A 24,202-nucleotide genomic window follows, 5' to 3' on the forward strand; every position below is an offset into this window, starting at 1 on the left:
CACTGTAAGCAAGCTGGCAATGCCTGGTCTCCCTTGGTTTAATGTAGAGGAAGGGATCCAAAGGCTTAGGGAGACTGGGATGGTGGAGTAGATTAGTCACTTTAGAGCTACTCATCTCAGCTGGGAGGGTCCAGAAGATACACCCTTGACCAATGCCTTGCAAAACAGATTTGTGAAGGCAGCACCTGCATCTATGAAGATCCCCATAATTGCTCTATATTACCAATAATTTATGCAGAGAATCTTTCTCCCATCCTTCCTCAAGGATACTGCTGGCCTTTTACAGGGTAACTGTGCCCTGGGAAAAGGAAATGATTAGCTATTTCAGGGATTACTGGATACTAGCTCTGAGCTGATATTGATTACAGGGGACCCAAAACATCGCTGTGGTCCTCCAGTTAAAGTAGGGGCTTATTAAGGAGGTCAGGTAATTCATGGAGCTTTAGCTCAGGTCCAACTTACAGTGTGTCCATGGACTCATCCTGTGGTCATTTCCCCAGTGCCAGAATGCATAATTGGCATAGATGTTCTTAGTCGCTGGCAGAACCCCCACATTGGGTCCCTGACTGATAGAGTGAGAGTTACTATGGTGGGAAAGGACAAATGGAAGCCATTAGAGCTACCTCTACCTAGAAAAATAGTAAATGAAAAACACAGCACATCCCTGGAGGGATTGCGGACATTAGTACCATCATCAAGGACTTGAAAGACACAGGGGTGGTGAGTCCCTGTTCAACTGTCGCATTTGGCCTCTGCAGAAGATAGCTGAATCTTGGAGAATGACAATGGATTATCATAAGCTTAACCAAGGGGTGACTCCAATTGCAGTTGCTGTACCAGATGTGGTTTCACTGCTTGAGCAAATTAACACATCTCCTGGTACCTGGTATGTGACCACCTACTTGGCAAATACCTTTTTCTCCATTCCTGTCCACAAGGCCCACCAGAACCAATTTGCCTCCAGCTGGCAAGGCCAGCAATATACCTTTACTGTCCTACCTCAGGGGTATATCAACTCTCTGGCTTTGAGTCATAATCTTATTCAGAGAGACCTTGATCGCTTTTTGTTTCCACAAGATATCACACTGGTCCATTACATTGATCACATTATGCTGATTAGATCGAGTGAGCAAGAAGTAGCAAACACATTGGACGTATTGGTGAGACATTTGTGTGCCAGAAGATGGGAAATAAATCTGATTAAAATTCAGGGACCTTCTACCTCAGTAAAATTCCTAGGGGTCCAGTGCTGTGGGGCCTGTCGAGATATTCCTTCTAAGGTAAAGGATAAGTTGCTTCATTTGGCCCCTCCTACAACCAAGAAAGACACACAATGCCTAGTGGGCCTATTTGGATTTTGGAGGTAACACATTCCTCATTTGGGTGTGTTACTCCAGCCCATTTATCGAGTGACCCAAAGGGCTTCCAGAATAGGAGAAGGCTCTGCAACAGGTCCAGGCTGCTGTGCAAGCTGCTCTGGAAGTTGGGCCGTATGACCCAGCAGATTCAATGGTGTTTGAGGTGTCAGTGGCAGATGGGGATGCTGTTTAGAGCATTTGGCAGGCCTCTATAGGTGAATCACAGCAGAGGCCTCTAGGATTTTAGACCAAGGCCCTGCCGTCTTCTGCAGATAACTACTTTCTTTTTGAGAGACAGCTCTTGACCTGCTACTGGTCTTTGGCAGAAACTGAACATTTATCAAGTCACCATGTGACCTGAATTGCCTATCATGAACTGGGTGCTTTCTGACCCACCAAGCCATAAAATAAGTCATGCACAGTAGCATTCCATCATCAAATGGAAGTGGTATATATACGATCGGGCTCAAGCAGGTCCTGAAGGCACAAGTAAATTACATGAGAAAATGGCTCAAATACCCATGGTCTCCAGTCCTGCCACTCTGTCTTCTTTCCCCCAGCCTGCTTCAATGGGCTCATGGGGAGTTCCTTATGATCAGTTGACAGAGGAAGAGAAGACTAGGGCCTGGTTCACAGATGGTTCTGCACCATATGCAGGCACCACCTGACAGTGGACAGCTGCAGTACTATAGCCCCTTTCTAGGATATCCCTAAAGGACAGTGGTGAAGGGAAATCTTCCCAGTGGGCAGAACTTTGAGCAGTGTACCTGGTTGTGCACTTTGCATGGAAGGATAAATGGCCAGATGTGCGATTAAATACTAATTCATAGGCTGTAGCCAATGGTTTGGCTGGATAGTCAGGCACTTGAAAGAAGCGTGATTGAAAAATTGGTGACAAAGAAATTTGCGAAAGAAGTATGTGATGGACCTCTCTGAGTGGTCAAAAACTGAAAATATTTGTATCCCATGTGAATGCTCACCAGTGGATGACTTCAGCAGAGGAGGAGTTTAATAATCAAGTGGATAGAATGACCTGTTCTGTGGACACTCAGCCTCTTTCCCCAGCCACCCCTGGCATCACCCAGTGGGCCCATAAACAAAGTAGCCATGGTGGCAGGGATGGAGGTTATGCATGGGCTCAGCAACATGGACTTCCACTTACCAAGGCTGACCTGGCTACGGCCCCTGCTGAGTGCCTAACTTACCAGCAGCAAAGACCAACACTGAGCCCTTGATAAGGCACCATTCTTTGGTGTGATCAGCCAGGCACCTGGTGGCAGGTTATTATACTGGACATCTTCCATCATGGAAAGAGCAGAGATTTGTCCTCACTGGAATAGACACTTACTCCAGATATGGGTTTGCCTATTCTGCAAGCAATGCTTCTGCCAAGACTACCATCCATGGACTCATGGAATGCCTCATCCACCATCATGGTATTCCACACAGCATTGCCTCTGACCAACGCACTCACTTTACAGCTAAAGAAGTATGGCAGTGGGCTCATGCTCATGGAATTCACTGGTCTTACCATGTTCCCCATTATTCTGAAACAGCTGGATTGACTGAACAGTGGAATGCCCTTTTGAGATCACAATTACAACACCAACTAGGTAACAAGACTTTGCAGGGCTGGGGCAAAGTCCTCTAGAATGCTGTGTATGTATGCTCTGAATCAACATCCAATATATGGTACTATTTCTCCCATAATCAGGATTTACCAGTCCAGGAATCAAGGGGTGGAAATAGAAGTGGCACCACTAACCATCACCCCTAGTGATCTACTAGCAAAATTTTTGCTTCCTCTTCCTATGACACTATGTTCTGCTGGCCTAGAAGTTTTAGCTCCAAAGGGAAGAACACTGCCACCAGGAGACACAACAACATTATTAAACTGGAAGTTAAGATTGCCACCTGGACACTTTGGGCTCCTCCTACCTTTAAGTCAACAGGCTAAGAAGGGAGTTACAGTGTTGTCTGGGGTGACTGACCCAGACTATTAAGATGAAATCAGTCTACTACTCCACAATGGAGGTAAGGAAGAGTATGTGTGGAATACAGGAGATCCATTAGGAAATCTCTTAGTATTACCATGCCCTGTGATTAAGGTCAATGGGACACTACAACAGCCCAATCCAGGCAGGACTACAAATGACCCAGACCCTTCAGGAATGAAGGTTTGGGTCACTCCACTAGGAAAAAACCACGATCTGCTGAGATGCTTGCTGAAGGCAAAGGGAATACAGAATGGGTAGTAGAAGAAGGTAGTCATCAATACCAGCTATGACCACATGACCAGCTGCAAAAATGAGGTTGTCATGAGTATTTCTTCCTTCTTTTGTAAAAAAAAATGTGCATGTATACACTTGTACTAAAAAAATATCTTCATTTGATTTCCTTTCTCCTTTATCATGTGACATAAGATTTATTGACTTCATATCAGCATTTAAGTATTGTTAATTTTACTTAATAGCATTTGGGTTGGGGATTGGTGCATTTCCAGGTGTATTATGCTGGGCGTAATTATGACCTTATTATTTTCTATATTTGAAGATTATGTATAATCTCAGGAGATGTGTGTGAGTTTAAGTTGACAAGGGTGGACTTGTGATGGTTAATACTGAGTGTCAACTTGATTGGATTGAAGGATACAAAGTATTGGTCCTGGGTGTGTCTGTGAGGGTGTTGCCAAAAGAGATAAACATTTGAGTCAGTGGGCTGGGGAAGGCAGATCCATCCTTAATCTGGTGGGCACACTCTAATCAGCTGACAGCAAACATAAAACAGGCAGAAAAACATGAAAAGGAGAGATGGGCCCAGCCTCCCAGCCCACATCTTTCTCTTATGCTGGATGCTTCCCATCCTTGAACATCGGACTCCAAGTTCTTCAGTTTTGGGACTCAGACTAGCTCTCCTTGCTCCTCAACTTGCAGACAGCATATTGTGGGAACTTGTGATTGTGTAACTTAATACTTAATAAACTCCCCTTTATACATATATTTTTATCTATCCTATTAGTTCTGTCACTCTAAGAGAACCCTAACTAATACAGAGGGGATGAAGGATCATATTTTGTTTTAGCCTTTTACTAGATCAGGCTGGGATATCATAGAAGGAAAAAGCAGGTTTCTGTGAGTAAAGATCTGGAATTACCTTGAGTCTTGAAATCTTCTTCAAAGCACCTCCTGTTATTGGTGAATTCCAGGCTCTCAGTGTAACTATACAATTCTGTGGCAGGAAAGAACATTAACAGTCACATTCGGGAGATCCTTAAAGAAGGGGCCCAAGGTAGAGAGGGTGGCATGAAAGAGCTGAAGCTTCTAACACATTCCTGTGTCCAATTCAATCTAAAGCCAGCTTCCTCCTTTTCAGAGCAGTTAAAAATAGCCACTTGTGTCCCTGGGTGATTAAACCATCAAACCTGTCCTCCTCCTGCCAGCTGACTGCTGCAGCAGAGAAGGCAGCCTTCAACATTTGGTGTGGCCAGGAGGAGGACTGGAGCACAGAGAGCTTAATCTCACCACTCCTGTTTCTCAGGGTTGTGACTCCTGCTTTGTCAACCCGACCAGGAACTATTCTATCTCTAAGGGAAGAGGAGGGCAACACAACTCCTGAAACTCAGAGGAAAGATTGTTGTGCTGTTCAGGAAACCAGGGCAAGGGCTGCTGGATGGCTCTTCAGGATTGGAGCCAGTTCATTCTCTCCCTGCTGTTTCCTCAAAGGGTATAGAAGTTTAGATTCCTGCCTACAGCCACTAGGTAGACGCTACAAAAAAAACAAAAACAAAAACAAAAACAAAAAACATCTAGAGAACAGCTATGATTGCCAAAGGGCTGTTGTACCCAGGAAAATCTAACTTTGCTAAGAGCAGCCTCTCAATACAAAATGCAGAAAGCTTATGAGAAATAAAAATGCTGGCCATGTGTGGTGGCTCACACTGATAGAATTATAATCTCAGCACTTTGGGACGCTGAGGCAGGAGGATTGCTTGAGGCCAGGAGTTTGAGACTAGTCTGGGCGACATAGCATGACCCCTTCTCTACAAAAAGTTTAAACATTAGCCAGGTGTAGTGGCACATGCCTTTTACTAGATCAGGCTGGGATCAACCTCCAAGTCCTAGTTACTTGGGAGGCTGAGGTGGAAGGATCATTTGAGCTTAGAAGTTTGAGGCTTTAGTAAGCTATGATCATGTCACTGCACTCCAGCCTGGGGTAACAGAATGAGACTCTGTCTGTTAAAAAGGAGAGAAATAAAAATAATATCCTTTTCTACATACACACATACTCTCTCTCTCTCTCTCTCTTTCTCTCTCTCTCTCTTTAACTATATACATATATATATATACACCCTCATCTTACAGAAGATGAACTGTAATAGAGAAATCAACAGATGACAGAACAGATTTCCTTTAAATCTCTACCTGCTCCCTACCTGAGACCCTTCCTGGAAATTTAACTAGGTCACAGGTAATTCACAAAGCAAGAGAAATTCACTTATGTTCCAGCCACCTGTCTAATGGTTGAGAAACACCTTGTCTGGTAGTCAGGGCTTTTGAGTCCTCAGCTCCAGAATCCAGGCATGACCAAAAGCAAATCTCATCTCTGAATTTTAAATTCTTCAGTCATTAATGGAGGAGGTGGATATATGTATCTTTAAGAGTAAAGCACTACAAGACCAATCAGAAAAGTGAGCAAGGCTATTAGGTACTGAACTTTAGTTTTATTCTTTTCATTTTAAATTTTAGATCATGAATTTTCATATACAGGTAAGTACAGAATAGTACATTTAAGACATCTGTGTACTATCTTCTACGCAGGTAAAAATGTTAGCATTTGTTATGTATGCTTCAGACTGCTCCTCAGTCGATCTTATTCCCTTCTCCAGAGGCCACTGCTATAACGAAATTGGTGTGTATCCTTCACATGCCTATTTTTCTACTTTTACTATATGCATAGGTGCCTGCAAACATATGATATTGTTCTGTTTAAATTTTTTTTTAATACAAGCAGTATCATATTGTATAAATTCTTGTTACTGCTCTTTTCTCCCAATTTTGTCTTTAGCATTTATTATTATTTTTTGAGATGGAGTCTGGCTGTGTCACCTAGGCTGGTGTGCAGTGGTGTGATCTTGGCTTACTGCAACCTCTGCCTCCCGGGTTCAGGCAATTCTCTTGTCTCAGCTTCCTGAGTAGCTACGACTACAGGAACATGCCATGATGCCTGGCTAATTTTTGTATTTTTAGTAAAGACGGGATTTCACCATACTGATCAGACCATATCTCTAAAAAAAGAAGAAATGTCTTAATTTAGATCAATTATTTTAATGGCTATTCAATAGCCTACTGCACTAATAGCTATAGTTTATCCATTTCCCTACTGATGGGCATTGTAGGTTGTTTTCCAACTTTTTACACTGATAAACAAGGCTGCAATAAATATCTTTCTACATTTTCTTGTGCCCAAGTGTGATTTTCTTTAGAGTGGATATCTAGGAGTAGATTTGTTGGGTCGAAATTTTCAACTTTACAAGATATAAGCAAACTGCTTTTCAATTTTATACTCTGCTCCCCCATGTCTAGCAGTGCATAAAAGTACTAATATCTCTGCACCCTCACCGACCCCAGGCTTTTCAGTTTTGCAACCTGATGATTGTGAAATAATATTTTATTCTTTTAACCTCCTTTTCCCCATTTACTAATAAAGTTCAACATCTTTTCATGTAGTTATTGACCATTTGGCTTTTTCTTCTATAAATTCCCATTTATTATATTCTTTGCCCACTTCTCTATTGGGTTGCTCATCTCTCTCCTCTCATATATATATCATATTCCCATTATGAATTCTAATCCTTTGCTAGTTATAAAACTTAGCTCTCTATTTCCCTGTCACTCATCACAAAATTTATTCCCTGTGCTTATGCACAAGAACTTCTTTAAAAGTGTCTCTTTTCTCTGAAAAAGCATGTCTCAGTGTCACTTCCATGTGACAGAATATTTAACTTTCACACCATCTCCACCCAAAGCTAATTTATTAATAACTGGCATTCACAGGACATGTTACATGGAGGCACTTAATGTGATGAGATCATGTTTACCCTAAGCTAAAAATCCAGACAGAGAGAAGCAGTCCAGCACTAAAAGAATGGAATCACTTAACCTCAGTTCATAAACATCCAAGCAGAACTCCACTATAATGAATGCAGGTGACATGTCCAGCCTTGCTCAGCTGGCCAGTTGACTATAGAGTTTTTCCTCAGACTCTGCTGAGATCTTTAATAAGGGGCAGAGGCGAGGGAAGAAGGAAAAGATGGAGGTAGAGGAGACAAAGGAAAAAGAGATGGCATGGGAGAGAAAGAGGGCAGCAGAAAGGAGGAGGCAGGCAAAGATATGGGTGACAGAAAGAAAAGAGAGGAGGAATAGGGAGAAGATGGAGAGAAAACTGATTTGAGAGTGTATCAAATCAGTTATTTTCAAAGAGAATAAAGAAGAGTGAGCAGGAAAGAGTGATAGCACGACAGAATGAAGAATACCATAGCCAAGGAGAGTCACAGAAGTAAATATGAAGACAAAGAGATTTTACCACTCTGGGGTAGAGAGAAAAAGGAATGTGGAGAACAACCTTTGTTCAATAGCCACTTGGTGAGAACAGACAAGCTTCCAGGGAGATCACAGTCCCCTTCCCTCTCCTCCTGGACATTCTTTTACTAGCTACTGACCCAACTACCTCATACCTGACAACTCTGCTGCATGCCCATCTGCATCTCCATACTCGAACTCCAGAGTGGGACAGTCTACGGAGCCCTGTAACAGAGAAATTTTGTTAGTAACTGAGATAACCTGGGAAAAGGGGTTACCAAGGGAAGATTGTACCCTTATTTATCTTTTTCCCCTCATGGAGGCCAAGGTTAGATCAGGGAATCAGTTAGGAGAGTAGTATTTGGGTCTTTCATCTCAGAGGTACCCTTCACTAAGCCAAAACTTGAGGGTCAGTGAAGGGACTGAGGATTCTTATCCAAATCAGAAAGTCTGAATAAAGGGCCAGGATCTCAAACACATATGAAAGCTACAGTCTGTATCCACATCTAATCTACATGAACACAGACTAGAGAAGCATCTAGCTAATTTATATAAAATTGAGACAGACAGAAACAAAGATAACTGGATTCTAGCTTCAGTTCTGTCATCAACCCACTGTATGATATAGGTCAAGTCTCATGTTGTGGATCATAGCTCCTCATTTTTAAAATGAGATTCTTTAGCTCTAATATTCCACAACTTTAGGATTGTCAAATAACACAACATCTCCACTCCAAGTTGTAGTAAAGATTAGATTTCCTATGATGTTGTATGTATAAATTTATAATCCTATTAAATATATTTTAATTATTCCATCTTCTAACTTATTTAAGCATTTTGGGATATTTCCTTCCAGTATATGTTAATATATATGACTTTTAAAATCTCAGTCTCAGCTCTGTCACATACTTTTTGATCTTGGATAAGTTAACCTTTCTGTGTCTCAGCATGACATAAAAAATATGGTACAGAGCTCCTGAAACTCTTAGAAGTTCCTGAGTGGTAGGAATGTCAGTTATTCGTAATGGGTCACTGTCAGCTTTACCACAATTTATGCTCATGAGGTGACTTATGTTAGGAAAGACCAAGCACATGATTAAAGATTTTCATTTTCATCACCAGCCCCATGTCCAGGGAGGGGAGGGGTACTACAGATTAAGTCCAGTCATGTAGTCAATAGTTTAATCATGCTTAGGTAATAAAACATTATATGAAAACCCAGAAACAACTAGGTTCAGGCAGCTTTTGGGTTGGGGAACAAACAGATGTGCTAGGAGAGTGGTGTCCAGGGAGACTATGGAAACTCAGCACTAACCCAGCCCCACACCTCGTCCTGTGCATTTGTTCCATCTGGCTGGTCTTGAATTGTATCCTTTATAGTAAAATTATAGTCATAAATACATGCTTTCCTGGATTCTGCAAGTTATTCTAGCACATTACGGAACCTGAAGGGAGGATCATCATAACCACTTAATTTGTAGTTGGCCAGGCTGAAGTGTGGATAGCTTGGGGACTCCATCTATGGCTGGCATCCAAAGCGGGGCCTTGAAGGACTGAGCCCTTAACTTGTGGGGTCTGTGCTAATTCTAGGTAGTTAATATCAGAATTGAAATCAATTGTAGGACATCCAGTTGGTGTCAGGAAATTGTTGGAAAATGACCTGCTCGGTTTTCCCATCTGTAAAATGAGGATAATAACAGGACTTACTTCATAGGGTTATTGTAAGGACTAAATGAGCTAATACAGGAAAGGCACTTAGCATACCACCTAGCACTTGGTACCACTGTGTGGGTGGTCACTCTGTTCATAATTTTAATATTATATTATAAAGGCCTTCTTCTCATATTACTATATTAGTTTAAATGGTTGTATAAATGGATGTACATTTATTGGTTTACTTAACCAGTTCCTTATTGTTGAATAAATTGTTTTTAATTTTCCTTTATTATATGCATGAAACTGTTATAGACTTATACTTTTTTCTATATTTAGGATATCTCCTAAGCATAGATTTTTTTAAATAAAGAAAACTAATGAATCAAATATTATGAACATTTTTAAGCCTCTTTGTATATGACGAGTTGCTTCCCCAAAACATGCCAATTTATACTGTCAACAAGACAAACCATGTTTAAATACACGAGGGCAAAGACTTCCAAACTTGTGGATTATAGAGAACAGTATGGGAAAAAGAAAAAGGTGGAGAGTGGGATATGACATACATAGGGTTGTTGCTGTTTTATTCTGATGGGTAAAGACTTAAAAAAAATTTTTGTAATTCAAAAAAGAACTATTTAAACCCCCAAAATGAAGGACAGAATGTCAGAATAAAGAACAATCATTACAAACTGCTTTTCAAACTTTTTGGAAAAATGATACATTTTATATTATGTCCCACACAGGCACACAAAATCTGGAACACATTTTTAACAAAATACTTATCTTTACTGCATATGATGCACTGATTTTTCTATTATTTTATTTCTTTTCTTTCTTTCTTTTTTTTAAAGACAGGGTCTTCCTCTCACCCAAGCTGGAGTGCAGTGGCTTGATCACAGCTCACTGCAGCTTCAACCTCCTAGGCTCAGGTGATTCTCCCACTTCAGCCTCCCGAGCAGCTGGGACAACAGATGTGCACCATCATGACTGGCTAAATTTTTCTTGTTTTTTATTTTTTGTAGAGACGGGGTCTGCCTACATTTCCCAGGCTGGTCTCGAATTCCTGAGCTAAAGCTATCCTCCTGCCTTAGCCTCCCAAAGTGTTGTGATAATAAGCATGAGTCATCATGCTGGGTTATCTCTTAAAATAAAAATTTTAGCCTCAACAGGTTGCCCCCATAGCAGTTTCAAAAACATTGTTTTAAATTGTGTACATCCTTAAATTAATATATTGAACTAAATTTTTACAAAAACTCACTTTGATGACCCGAATTTTCCACATTTTACCACAGACCAGTTAAAACTCTGTCAAGGAGTTTGAGATCAATAAACTAGATCTGGCTAAAAGAGGCCTGAGGTGAATCCTTTTGTTAGGTTAGGACTCTTCTTATTAAGCAAACAATTACTCTTTAGCTTTCTTTTTAGGTTGGGATGTTCACAGGCTAAGCCACTGGGAGAAGGTAGGTCAACGGTGTTCCCATAAACAGTGATACATGATGAGACTCTCTTGACTTGTGCCTCAGTAATTCTCTTCTAGTGATTTTCTAAAAGCCCTAGAGAGGGGGAAAAAAAAACACCTATCTCCTCTAAGGACTGCCTTTCACAGGAAAGCAAAAAAGAGGGAGAGAAGAAAAGCAGATCTCGCATCTGGGTACTGTGGTGATAGAGGAGGCACTGGCAGGTAAAAAGAGTTCTGCTGCAGCAGAAGGTAGAGGAAAGTTAATCTTTCCAGCCAGGCTTTTGGCAGGCAATGAGCCCAGCCAGAGATGATCGCTGCAGTTGTTCATTTCCAGGCATGAAGAGTGCAGCTGCAGCCGATCAGCAGGTAAACTGCAGTGCAGGTGGAAAGCTTTTAAGTCTCTGGACACTGCAAAGTACTGGCAAAAGACCACACTATCAGAGCCTTTGCCTGAAGAAGACTTGACAGGCGGGGAACAGATTGCAACTTTAGAAGGGACATCCAGGGAGAGACTTTTATTCCCCCATAGAACATATCATTCTGAAATTATTTTATTTGCTCACAATTTGTCTCTCCACAGCCAAAGACCCTATGTTGTTCCCTGATGCATCCCTAACATCTAAAACAGTGGCTGGCAGATAGAAAGTCCTCGATAAATAATTGTTGAATTAATGAATGGCTCATCTCCCCAAAAAACATTTGAGTGAGAACAATGTCTCTGTAGGGGAAGGAGGTCCAGGGTGCCCTAAAAGACCAGACTCATCTTGAGGTAGGGAGGGAGATGATGTGGTGGATATAATCTAGCAAGACAGGAGGGCTGCGCTCTGCCTCTGCAAGATGATGACTTTGAGCTGGTCTTTTTACCTCCACTTCTACCTTAAAAAAAAAAAAAAAAGAATGGATTCCTCCTACTCTGCCTACATCAAAATGGGAAGCATACATGAAATCACTTTGGAAACTGAAATGCTATTCAAATGGTAAGGCAAGATCTGGGCTGCCAAAGACCTGGCTTCTAGAACCAGCTCTACCACTTGATGATGATGATGATGACAATAATATACTAAGAGTTACTATGTGCTGACCAATTACATGCATTGTGGCTGCACTGTGCCAAAAAGTTTATAGTCAATTATCTCATTTTCACTTTATCACAACCTTCTGAGGCAGGCAGTGTTAATTTCATTTTACAGATGCAGAAACCAGAGCTCAGAGGGGTTGGGTAATCGCACAGGTAGTAAATGATAGGGCTGGGATTCAAAACCTGGTCTGACTGACTCCAAAGCCTGGTGTTCCTGACCACAAACTGTGCCAGATGTCTGATCTTTGGCAAGTCACTCCCGTTCCTTTTAGGTCTGTAAAATGAAAGGGCCATAGCAGATGATCTCTGCAGACCCCGCCACATGTGACATTCTGTCGTCTATTCTGATCCCCGCTCCTAGATGAGGGGGTAGGGGAGTGTGCATAATTCGATGCTTTCATCTTCCGAGACAGGATTTGTTCTTTAGGAGAGGAGGAAGAGATGGAAATCCTCCTACTCCTATCTGTATGCTGGGACTGCTCCCGCCAGATAGCGACCCCTGGGCTGCGGAATCCCGCCTCGCTCAGCCCTCACAGGCAGGGGGCCTGATGTCCGCGAAAGGCGCTCCCGAAGCCGCCTAAGACTTGCAGGGAGAAGCGGGCAAGCAGGCGGCGGGCAGAAGTCCCCCGGCCAATGCGGACCGGCCCCGGGGCCCGCCGCAGGCAGCGCGGGAGGGGGAGGGCGGCTGCCCCACTCGCCAACCCGGCCTTCCCGCAGCTGAGCTCCGGCCTCCCACCCCTCAAGCCGGTCACTTAACCTCTCCGCTCCCGCTCCCCCATCTATAAACCGGGATCGGAATTTCTGCTTCAAGGAGCTGCAGCGATTAAGTGAGATAAATATTTGTAAAGTATTTGGTCCGTTCAACGTAGCCCTCATCTTCGTGCATCGAGGGGAGGCCACAGGGCTAGAAAGACCCCAATCCGCGGCAGGAGACGTGCGGACGAGGGTCGGGGCTGCAGAGCCCAGTGTCCAGCAGCGGGGACCCCGCAGGCGCACACTGCGTGGGGCTGACGAAGCGCGCCGAGGGCTCCGGGGCCAAGGCCGAATCGCCTCAGCCGCTGCTTCCCGCCCGCGGGCGTCTCCGGGCCCCAACCGAAGCTCGGGGGCTCCTCACCTCTGACTCCCGCCGCTGGCTTCGGAACGCTTCGCGGCCCTTGGGCGCCGCCTGCTTCCCTTTGCCGCCGCCGTTGCCGTTGCCATTGGCGGGCGGGACTCCGTTCCCAGGCGCGGCGAGGTCCTCCATGAAGCTGGTCAGCGGCTCCCCTCAGGGTTCAGCTTGCTCTGCCCGGGGAGACCACACAGCCGCGCGCCGGGAGCCAGGCCCGCCTCCTCCGCCACTATTGGCTACAGATGCTCTCCGCGGCCCCGCCCCGCGAGGCAATTGGCTGCTCCACCGGCCTGAGCGGGACTCGAGGAGGTGGGGGCTCATTGAAGAGATTTGGGGGGATCTTCTCAGTCCTGCGGCACTGCTGGCAGCCGGAGACTCCTAGGTTAGCTCCAGGCTCCACACCCCCGGAATGCGGGGCCTTGAGCTCCGGCGGGTAATCTCAGTGCTCCTCACTCGGTGTCTTTCAGCATTCACCCCGCCCCCTGTAGCGACCTTTTCCGTAGCTCCAATCTCCGCCTCCTGCTCCACCGCAGTCTCTGTTTCCCTAGTATCATCGACCCGGACCCCCAAATCCCGGCTCCTGCACGCGTCCCACATCCCGCTTAGTCGCGGGGGAGGGATGGCACCACCAAGTGGCCAGGGACACCCCCCCCGAAACGAGGGACTCGCTGTCTCCGGAAGCTGAGAATTCTCAGTGTTTCTCTGAAGAGAACGCATCTCTCCCGGAGCGAGGGCTTGGCTGGGAGACTGGGGGTCAAGGATTGGGATGGGGACGTTTTTCCATTACTGAAATTGCTGGTGGCTTCGGGGCTGCTCCTGTCATCTGTCTTTTCTGCTGTAGGGGCCTCTTCCTCATGGTGTGAGCTGGGCAGCAGATGTTGAGTGCAGAGCAAGTCCCCACCCTCACCGGCTCGCCAGTCCTTTCCTTCCTTCCTCTCTCTTTTCTAAGATGCTTCCTAAGGGCTCAGTGTTACTGGAGGCAAAGGAGGCTGTTTGATCTGCCCTCCCTGAATTTAAAAAGCAGCTTGTAGGAAGTATATAGACAGTCTGACTTGGTAATAGAAGCCCCGAAGACCTAGGCTCCGGGGAACGGGTGGAACCAAATCGCTCTCCCCGGCCTGGTTGCTTTAGGAAGGGTCTGGGGCGTTGTGCTTGGTGCCAGGAACTGCAGTAGGCGCTTTCCAGATATCACATCGTACTCCCCGACAGGGTATTTTTACGAATCCGGTGTTACTGATGAGGAAACTGGCCCTTGCAGATTCCTCCCTGCAGTTCCCAAGGTATATTCTGTCGTCTCAGGGTCTTTCCCGTGCTGTTCTCTGGAGGAGACTGTCTTCTGCTCCCCTGGTTGATTCCTTTTCTCCCATAAAGATTCTAGTTAGTTATCACCTCCTTCACAAAGCTTTCCTTTGGCCCTCAACTCACTCAGGCTGTATTGGTGTCAAGCCAGTTCTGCCTGGAACCAAAATCATAACATTTTCCACGATATACCCAAAGCAAGGGGCCTAAAGGAATTACTCCACCTTCCCAAATCTTAGAGACAACTCTGTCCCTTTCTTACCATCTCTCTCACTTTTTTCCCTTTGTCAGTTTGTAGGTGAAAGAACAAGTTTAAGAGCACTCTTTGGAGCTTTTTGGGTTTTCTCTCCCTGATACCCAATACCTCCTCACTGTACCCACCCATCTTCCCTTTCCTCTTCCAGTCCCACTTCCCACCCACATATAGGCTCCTTAAGAGTAAGACCAAATCTAGCTCATTTTTGTATGCCTAATTTATGTACGTTTAACGCAGGGTTTCACAGTCTCTGTACTATTGACAACTGGGGCTGAATACTTATTGTAGGGGGCTGTCCTGTGCATTGTAGGATGCTTGGGAGAATATCTAGCCTCTCTTCACTAGATGCCAGTGGTAGCCTCTCCCTAGTGTGATAACCAAAAATGTCTCCAGATACTGCAAAATGTCCTGGGGGGGGGGGGAGGCAGTTTACAGAATTGAATTTCCAAGAAAGTCCCTGGCTCAAGGCCTAAACTACTTGACTTTGGATTTTTTTCAGGGTATAATTTGTTAAACTCTTAAAAATTTACACTCTGCTTTAAAATTCACAACCCACGCCTTGCTCATCACTGCTTCAGTGTGGTAAACCTGCCAAAGCACAGCCCATTGGGGTTTCTTAATAAAAAGAATTCATTATTTTACCTCTTCTTCCCAGTACTTCTTCTCCTCCTAAGTAGTCAGAGCCCTACGGTTAATGGGCCCAGAACTTCATATTCTTTTGTGAGCCTCAATCAGCAGGATCCCAACAGTGGTGGCAGACAGGAGTGGCCAGTTTTGACACTTTATTCCTTTTCCTGCCTATTCCTAGGGGGAAGGGCAGACTGATCTTGAGAGTAGGATAGAGGACAGCTCATAAGTCCCCTCTGGTGTCTACCTAAAACCACTTGCTAAGCCTAGAGCTCCAACTGGCTTTAATTTCAGAGAATGAATGTGCAAAACTGGGCTATGAAGATGTGGAGTCAACACGAGAAGAGACCTCAATCCATGACCTTTTCCACATTTCAGTGGAATAGACCTTTTCTAAGATCAGACACCTATGTGCTCATTATAGGGCCAGACGTTCAGAACTTCTTATAAAGAGGAAGATATCTGGAAACAATGGGAGGACGTAACAAAAAACCATTGAGTAACTGAAAACTTTGAAACTATAGGCCATGGAATTGGCACACACTCGATTTCCTTTAGCTTATTTGTCAACAAAGGCGGGCTAGCCATCAATACCATTGACCACAGAGGCATCCATACCTGAGAGCTAATTAGTCAAGGCTGGTCAAATCTCTCCATCTTGCAGAGATGGCTCCAATGCTGTTATTTTTATATTTGAAGTTATCAAAAAACCTACATTACCAATTTCTCTTGTCCCAAAACTCAGGCTGCCAGCAGAGGGTTGGCGGTAATAAATAGGTTTAGTTACAAGGATCACATACACCCTTTTCCCCATATTAGCACTCCACTTTAATCCACAGAGGTCAGATACTTGACTAAATGGATAGCACCTGGCACTGAGAAAGCTTCATAAGATGTAGGAAGTCTTGAAGTACCTGCTTTTTGAGGCTATCAGGCAGTTAGGATAATTTAGTGAAAAAAAAAAAAAGGAAAGAACATCCTCCTCTCTCCATGAAGTCACATGTGGGTGTAAGGATGCAACGGAGGTTGTAGGGCTCCAGGTTGAGACAAGAAATGATGTGTATGCAGTCAGTGGTGCATGCCAGGCTCTGTAAATAAGCAGCACTTTTTATACATCAGTTCATTAAATCCTTACCCTAGGAGATAAGCAGTATCCATTTCACAGGCAAGAAAATCGAGGCTGTGGGTGGTTACGTAATTTGGCTGTTGCATAACTTGTAAATGGCAGAGCTGGGATTCAAACCCAAGTTAGCCTGCTTCAAAGTTCAAGCTCTTTTCCACAATACTGTGAGGCGGAGAAACTTGTGCTACAGTGGACAGCTTGGGCTTACCCTATGATTCTGAAATGAAGACCCAGGCACCCAAAATTCCATCACACATGAGGAGTCAAGCTCTGCTACAGGGGAGCAAAATCCTTTCAGCTGACTCACCAGCTTCATTGCTAGCTGCTGTGTCCTCCTCTTAACTGGAATGGCACTTATTTTGAGGATTACCAACTGCCCAGACTATTCTAACCCTGTGGCCCTTAATCTAAGTAATCAGAAGCCAAAGTGGCAGAAGATTCTGCTATGGTAAGAAAACATCTTGCATATAGGATGCAGAACTAGTTTAGGTTGTCAACTAAAGAAGTTGGCTAGCAGAAAGTTAGCCAAAGATGGTTACCCTACTGGCAGTTGAGAAAGAATAGGCAGTCTGGATATAATCAGGTCCTAGTTGTCAGAGTCCTTTGGTCCGAAACTGGGGGATGCTGATTTCCTGCACTTTTCAACTAAGGGCAGCAAACGAAGGGAGTCAGGGACCTAGAACTATGGTTTAGTTTCTCTGTCTGAAGCCTACAGTCCTCAGCTCCCCAGGGTAGTGGTTCTGAGAAGGCAGATGCCGGTGTGTGCTGCCGGGGAGGAGGGGAACAGGATATTTATTAACAAGCCTAAGGTCATTCAAACATGCCTTTTGGTAACATTTTTACATCCTTGCCCTACAGCAGGATACTAGTTTGTTACCCAGAGATCGCTCTCATCTCTGAATTCTTAAGTTTACAGAAACAAGAAATACCCTTAAATTCCATGTTAAGAATATTTTATTTGTTTTTCGAGATTACACAGTCATTATTGCTGATCTAATACAATCACTTAGACATAAAGATTTCCAAGAACTTCTCAGAAATGGTGATCCTTAGAAGTTTTATTCTTTTCAGTAAGATGACAGAACTAGATGATTACGTGTATATATATGTATATATATATATATATATATATAGTTTAGAACTTGTCCACATATAATTTGCTGGTGTTGCCTATTTTCCTTCTATAATTTTCCTTTATTGAAAACGCTTAATGCAATGATGCATTTGATTCCTTTTTTGAAAACCATCACAAAGTTTTGAGAAAACCACAGGAGCAGCAATATCAGATCTGTTCAGAGAAAAGCCAAGCAGCAAAAAAGCTTTGCAGGAGTATGTGGCCACAGGGAGCTGCGCTCATATGGGCAAGTAGGATCGGGAGGGAAGACAGCAGGGAGAAGGTAGATTAGATACATTTTTTGTTGTTGTTTAAATGAAACAAAAAAAAAAAAAAAAGAAAGAAAGAAAACGGAATATCTCCACGAAAAAGGCAAAAAAGGGCCAGGCATGGTAGCACACACCTGTGGTTCTAGCTACTCAGGAAGCTGAAGCAGGAGGATTGCTTGAGCCCAGGAGTTTGAGACCAGCCTGGAAAGACAGTGAAACCATGTCTCTAATGGGGAAAAGAAAAGAAAGAAGGAAAAACTAGCACAAATTAATTGTAGAGAAAATAGTATGTAACCTCACAGACTGGAGCCACATACAAAGATAGTCAGTCTTCTTTCCCATACTTCCAGATAACTGGGATGCATCTAAGGTAAGAGGCATGAGGAAAGATGACACATTGCCCTGATTCCAAGGGAAGAGATTATAATGACCAGATTCCAACACTAAGATAGAGCCCAAATACTTGGGAGGCCTGTGGCCCTTTCTTCTTAATGGTTGATGGCATAGGTCCCTACAAAGAAGAGAGGTCATCTGAAACTCAGAGGCAAATATCTCATCATGGGCAGCAACACTGGCAACCTAACTCAGAAGTCCAGTGTGGCTCCTTTTTTATTTGGAGTGGGTCTCTTCACTACAGCAAGGCAGAGTGTATTCTTTAAGTACCAGCACATAGTAAGCTCCAGAGAGCAAGGCTTTGCTGAGAAACAGCAGGTTATGATTTTTGGGCTAAGAATACAATAGGCTAGAGACCATATATCTGCCAAATGGAATCTACTCTGGATATAAGATAGGGTACAACAATCTGAATCTCTTGCTAAAGGGACCCAATTAATACAAAAATCATGCCTAGGTAGGCAAAAGGAAGACCTGAATGGCTTAGTGGAAATATTTAGCATATATGATCTTCCTTATAAAAAAGAATAAAACCAGTGCTTGCTAAGACATATGGCCTCTGAATAACTGTAGTCTATGGGCTGAGCCTGTATACTATTTAATGAGACAGAGTCATTTACCAAAGTTCCACTTCCCTACTTCCAAAAGTAAGGTCACTTTCAGACTAGCTCTGAGAATATATGTGAAGACCAAGAGAAGCTTTGAGAGTATATGTGAAGACCAAGAGAAACTTTCAGACTAGCTCTGAGAGTGTATGTGAAGCTCTAAGAGTATATGTGAAGACCAAGAGAAACTTTCAGACTAGCTGAGAGTATATGTGAAGACCAAGAGAGGGTGGAGGTAGAAGAGAGAATCAGGATGGGAAGGTTATAGTGATAATGGGTGGTCTGGTGTTTCCTTGAGTCACCTTGGTCTTGAGACTTTGAGGCAGACCAGCGTAGGAAAAAAGTGGGGAACAAACCAACCTGAGAGTGTTGAATAGAATCGGCAAGGGGAAGAGGCTTATTTAATTCAAGTTTCTAGGGCCACTCCAGACTTTAACTCTTAGAACCAATCGGGTCCCAGTGAAACCCTTGAGACCAGCAGATCAGTCTCCAAAAGGAATTCAATTTTTGGGTGGGACACAAAATATCATGCTGCCCATAACACATTACTAATTCTTTTTGTAGCACTGGAGTTACTCGAGAAACTGCCTCTGAAGTAGAGAATCCTCAATGGAAGAAGTTAAATCATAAAATACATGCCAGCAGAGAAGACCACAGATCAGATTGCAGATCTCTGTTTCATCCATACCAATGGCCAAAGGAATGAATATCTGATGAGGTTCAAACTCCTCAAATTAGCTTTGATAATTTGGATACTGTTTACGATTTCATCTCCGTATCCCTCAGACAGTCAAGCTGCGATGGCCTTCCTGGGAAACAAATAAATATACTCTGCTTTGTTGGGGTATCAAGCTGTGAGTCTGAAAGACCTGTCCCATTTCCAAAGCCTTATACCCCCCAAATCCCTGGAAAAGTATACCTTTCCCTACTCAGTTTCAGACGTAGGGTTAGGCAATAGCAGGAAGTTTCAGGAAGCAGTGTTTCACAACAAGCTCTCCTTTTCTGACATCGTGGCAATCTGGAGGAGCTTCCTTGGAAACTATCCAAATGACAAGGAAGTAAAACTATGGGTCCCAGTGGAGCTGGCCCCACTTCCTGAGCAGAGGTTGGTTGGATTAGAAAGACAGCAGAAAAAATGTCTGACAAATACCAAAACTGTGGAGGAAATAATGGAGGCACATCCCTCTTGCAACGAGAAAGTGTTAAAATGGACATAAATATTCAAGGAGAAGAAAGGAGTCCAAGGTAAGAAAGGAGACCCCTGGTAGGCACAGCACAGCTGAGTTCCTGACATAGCTTAGCAAAGCCACAAATAACATTCTTTCCTTATTAGCCTTTATATAAAGAAGGCGGTGATAGTGATGGTCAAGATTGCGAACCCAATCTTGTGTGAAACACTGGCCATGTTAATTCCAAACGGCCTCACCTGGGGACGGGCCAAAGCTGAGAAAGGCAGGTGCTGAAAATTTATTCCAGAAAACTCCAGGGAATGGGAAATATGGAATCCCTGGACTAACTCGTGAGCCTGGACAAGAGGAAAAATGGCCACTGCTGAGGATTCAGTCAATGGGGAATGATGTGAATAATGCACTGGGAGCAGTTACCCCATTTCTTTCCTTCCTCTGTCCATCCTCTGTGGCTCTCTCATGGCCCTCAGGGCAGTAACCACACTCTGGGCCAATGCTACAGGCACAGGATTCTTGATTTTAATAAATAAATAACCTAACACACAGGGTGAGCACGGCAGGCAGCTCTGATTGGAGAAGCAGCTTGCTGAATTATTTCTTGTATAGTAGTGGAGAAAAGGCTTGAAGTCCTATTTCTTAAAACTTCTGGTTTGAGTTACAGGAACTTAATACCTGGAGGGAAAAAGAAAGATGAGATTGTGATGTTATCAGCTAATGGGGATGCTGGGACATGAAGAGCTTGCCTAAAGGTATAACAGGGAGGCAGAGACTTTTCTGGAGTGTATGGTGACAGGAGACAACTGTGTCTCCTTTTCACATCATTGAAAAAGGCCAATACTCTCCATAAAGAGATAAAAATCATAGTAAGAAGATGAAATGGGGAAAGGAATTAAGGAAGGGGAACTTTATTTAATGGGGCAAATAGCCACTTACCCAAGCTCTACCTCTCTATCTCCAAAAGGCAAATTCAGGAAGGGGAATACTATTTAAGGCCTTGAAGAGTCTTTTAGGGGTGGCAGTGAGGGGAAGTGGGTTCATTTTTCTGAGTTCATGTAAGCATATGAGGTTGGGGATGCAAAGACCAATTCCAGTTCAGGAAGCTCGTCACTGCCCAGGTGTCCCTGATTTCTGGGGAGCCCAAGGCACCTGTAGTAATTAGGCTTGAAGGGCCCATTCTTGTTGAGTCCCAGATACTTGGCCTGTTCGTCTGTCAGCTCTGTCAAGTGGGCATCAAAGGTAGGCAGGTGTAGACTGGCCACATATTCATCTGGAACAGACCACAGAAGCCCTGGTATAAGCATTCATGCCTTTTACCTGATGACTGTTCTCCTCAAGCTAGGCCTTAAAAAGTTCAAAGACACCTTCTAATTCCTGGAGCTGAATAAAAAATGTTCAACCTTTACTCACTGGTCCTCAATTCTAAGGAATAGCTGCCTTCAGCTTCAAGCCCAGTACTTTCCAAAGCCTTAACAATCCATCCTTACTAACTCTTTCAGCTTTGAACCTTGCCATCCAGAAAAGTACAGGAAAAATGAAAGAAACAACAGGCATCAGGATCTAAAAGAAGGAATAGGATAATGTGGGAACTAAATAATGGGAAGCTCCAACTTTAGTTTTGCTTTAGACTCTATACTTTGGGTCATTTAGAACAACTAATGCCTGGGGAAACTTGAATGGAAAAACTAAGAAGGATACTCCAACAAGATAAATGGGATAAATGAACTGTTTGCTTTGCTTTGAGTAGTCTTAATTCTTTTGGGTTTCTGTTCACATTCTATTATCTGACTACATAGTACTTATTCATAATCTTATGTCATTTCCTATGTATTTGTTTGGTCTCCCAACTTCATTATACATTCTGTCAGAATATGGACTGTGCTGTTGCTTTTATATCCTTCCAAAATGTCTACTAAAGGGAAAATCTATCAACTTTTAACAGTTGTTATATACCTAGTGCTAAAGCAAAACAAAACCAGAAGCTGATTTATTACTTGATATTTGCCTGAGGAGTTTATAAACACACTGTATCAGTTCAGGTGCTTGAGGTAGGCTCTTTAAAAATTTAAGACAGGTTAATGTTTCTCTCATACAAAACACCCATGTAACTAAATAGCTCCTATTCCACATCTCTCCTTTGGCTGAAGCATTGGGACTGGTGTTGGAAGGTGTGGTAGGCAAGTCTTGTGTGGTCTGAGAAAAGTTTGGTAGGGGCTATATGGCAGCCTAGCATTGGAATAAGTCAGATGTCACAAGGTAGGAGATAATTCTTCTTTTTTAAGGGAGTATTTTTTTTTCCTCCTTTGAGATTCCCAAATAAAGATACTTTAAGAGAAATAAATCCTTAAAATTCACAGGCAGGTAAACTAAATCACAGCAAAATGTCACAACTTTGCTAGGGCAACGCATGTAGAAAATGAGACAAAGGTTGGGCGTGGTGGCTCAGGCCTATAATCCCAGCACTCTGGGAGGCTGAGGCAGGTGGATCACCAGGGCAGGAGATCGAGACCACCCTGGCCAGCAGAGTGAAACCCTGTCCTACTAAAATACAAAAAAAATCAGCCAGGTATGGTGGCACATGCTTGTAGTTCCAGATACTCAGGAGGCTGAGGCAATCGCTTGAACCTGGGAGGCGGAGGTTGCAGTGAACTGAGATCATGGCCACTGCACTTCAGCCTGGTGACACAGTGAGACTCTGTCTCAAACAAATAAAAAAATAAATAAAAATAAAACAAATAAAAAGAAAATGGGATAAATCAACTAGGACTGGAACCTAGGAATCCTAACTCCTACTTTAGAAGATGAAGATACCTTTTTATCCCCCTATTCTTAAGAAAGTTAATGCCCCCAAACTTCCTTTAGCCTCAGACTCTGAACTACTTTGGTAAGGATGGAGATGGAAGAGCAAATACTTACCCATTTTCTTGGGCAACAGGTAGACATCCTGCTTATAGCGACCCTCAGGAGCATTGTAAAGCTCTATCAAGGCAAGCGCCTAGAAAAGCAGAGAGATGGATGCTGATGTGCCATTCATAGCAATTCACCCAAGAAAGTGAAACCTGGTTAGTCTGAGGACCCTCTCCAGACTACTGCTGTCCCACTCTGGAAGCCTTACCTGAGTAGTAGCAGTGATTGAGAGCACAAATGTAGGCACTGTGGAGCAGCTTAGGTTCAGCAGGCGGCCCTAGTGATCAAAGGCGAAGACACAAATGGATTAGGACAAAGTCGATGGCCTTTGAGAAGTGAGGGAAGAGAAGCATGACTGCCATTTTCCAAACACTTCCCTACTAACTTGCTGGAATAAAAGCAGCTGTTCGATATACAAGAACTAACCAACTGACATTTAAATGAAACTACTAAAATTCTGGAAAATTTGATGAAACTAATAGCTAAAAGATTTCTGGAATTATTTAAAAGGAATACAGATGGTCATACGACACTGAGGCTTATGCCAAATATCAGTATATTTCTCTTGAACTTTCCACTCTCTATAGCAAAATATCCTCCCCTTCTGAGGATCAGCATTCCTTTGGAAGACTATCCTGAAATAAACAATGATCAGTCAAATCCAGGGACAATCTCCCCAGGTTGTGAGGGGAGATATCTTTGGATTTAGAAAGCTGTGATAATTTTTTTTTTTGAGATGGAGTCTCCTTCCGTGCCCAGGATGGAATTCAGTGGCATGATCTTGACTCACTATAACCTCTGCCTCTTGGGTTCAGGCAATTCTCCTGCTTCAGTCTCCCAAGTAGCTGGGACCACAGGCATGTGTCACCATGCCTGGCTAACTTTTGGATTTTCTTTTTTTTAGTAGAGATGGTGTTTCACCGTAGCTGTGATGATTTTTGTGCTTCTCCTTCAGTTTGTTTCTTCTGAATTCAAAGACAGCCTTGTCAGCCTTGTATTTTGAGCTGGTGATTCAGACAGCAGAAGAACTAGAAACTGCCCCCAATGCCAGCCTTTCCTATTTTGTTTCTTAAGAAACCTAACCACCTTTTTGCTCAACCATATAGCCAAAACACCCATGGTACTTGCTTTTGTCACCAAAACTACCAGGTGGGACCTCCTAGGGCAGCTAGAAGTAAGTCACCA

The 24,202-nt window shown here is 43.5% G+C and overlaps 2 protein-coding genes across 10 annotated transcripts in view; both read right to left on the reverse strand.

Moving 5' to 3' along the window:
- The window catches only part of STRIP2 (striatin interacting protein 2), a 53,783-nt gene extending 40,368 nt beyond the window's left edge, over positions 1–13,415 (reverse strand). For 2 of the 4 annotated variants that reach the window (XM_078343794.1, XM_002807066.6), the window contains exons 1-3: positions 13,247–13,415; positions 8,092–8,161; positions 4,512–4,586 (exon numbers count right to left, since the gene is read on the reverse strand). In XM_078343794.1, coding sequence (XP_078199920.1) covers positions 4,512–4,586; positions 8,092–8,161; positions 13,247–13,375 — 274 coding nt within the window. In that variant the 5' untranslated portion in view covers positions 13,376–13,415. Of the gene's footprint in view, positions 1–2,706; positions 2,862–4,511; positions 4,587–8,091; positions 8,162–13,246 lie in introns of those variants that run through there. The other 2 variants (XM_035254767.3, XM_054237719.2) reach the window with 2 other exon arrangements.
- Positions 13,416–20,610: 7,195 nt separating this feature from the next.
- Positions 20,611–24,202, reverse strand: part of AHCYL2 (adenosylhomocysteinase like 2) — a 202,275-nt gene continuing 198,683 nt past the window's right edge. For all 6 annotated transcript variants that reach the window (XM_035254769.3, XM_035254768.3, XM_035254772.3 and 3 more), the window contains exons 14-17: positions 23,226–23,294; positions 23,027–23,105; positions 21,260–21,380; positions 20,611–20,785 (exon numbers count right to left, since the gene is read on the reverse strand). In XM_035254769.3, coding sequence (XP_035110660.3) covers positions 20,779–20,785; positions 21,260–21,380; positions 23,027–23,105; positions 23,226–23,294 — 276 coding nt within the window. In that variant the 3' untranslated portion in view covers positions 20,611–20,778. The remainder of the gene's footprint in view (positions 20,786–21,259; positions 21,381–23,026; positions 23,106–23,225; positions 23,295–24,202) is intronic.

The sequence above is a fragment of the Callithrix jacchus genome, chromosome 11 (genome assembly GCF_049354715.1).
Source record: "Callithrix jacchus isolate 240 chromosome 11, calJac240_pri, whole genome shotgun sequence".
In the NCBI taxonomy this organism is placed as follows: Eukaryota; Metazoa; Chordata; class Mammalia; order Primates; family Cebidae; genus Callithrix; species Callithrix jacchus.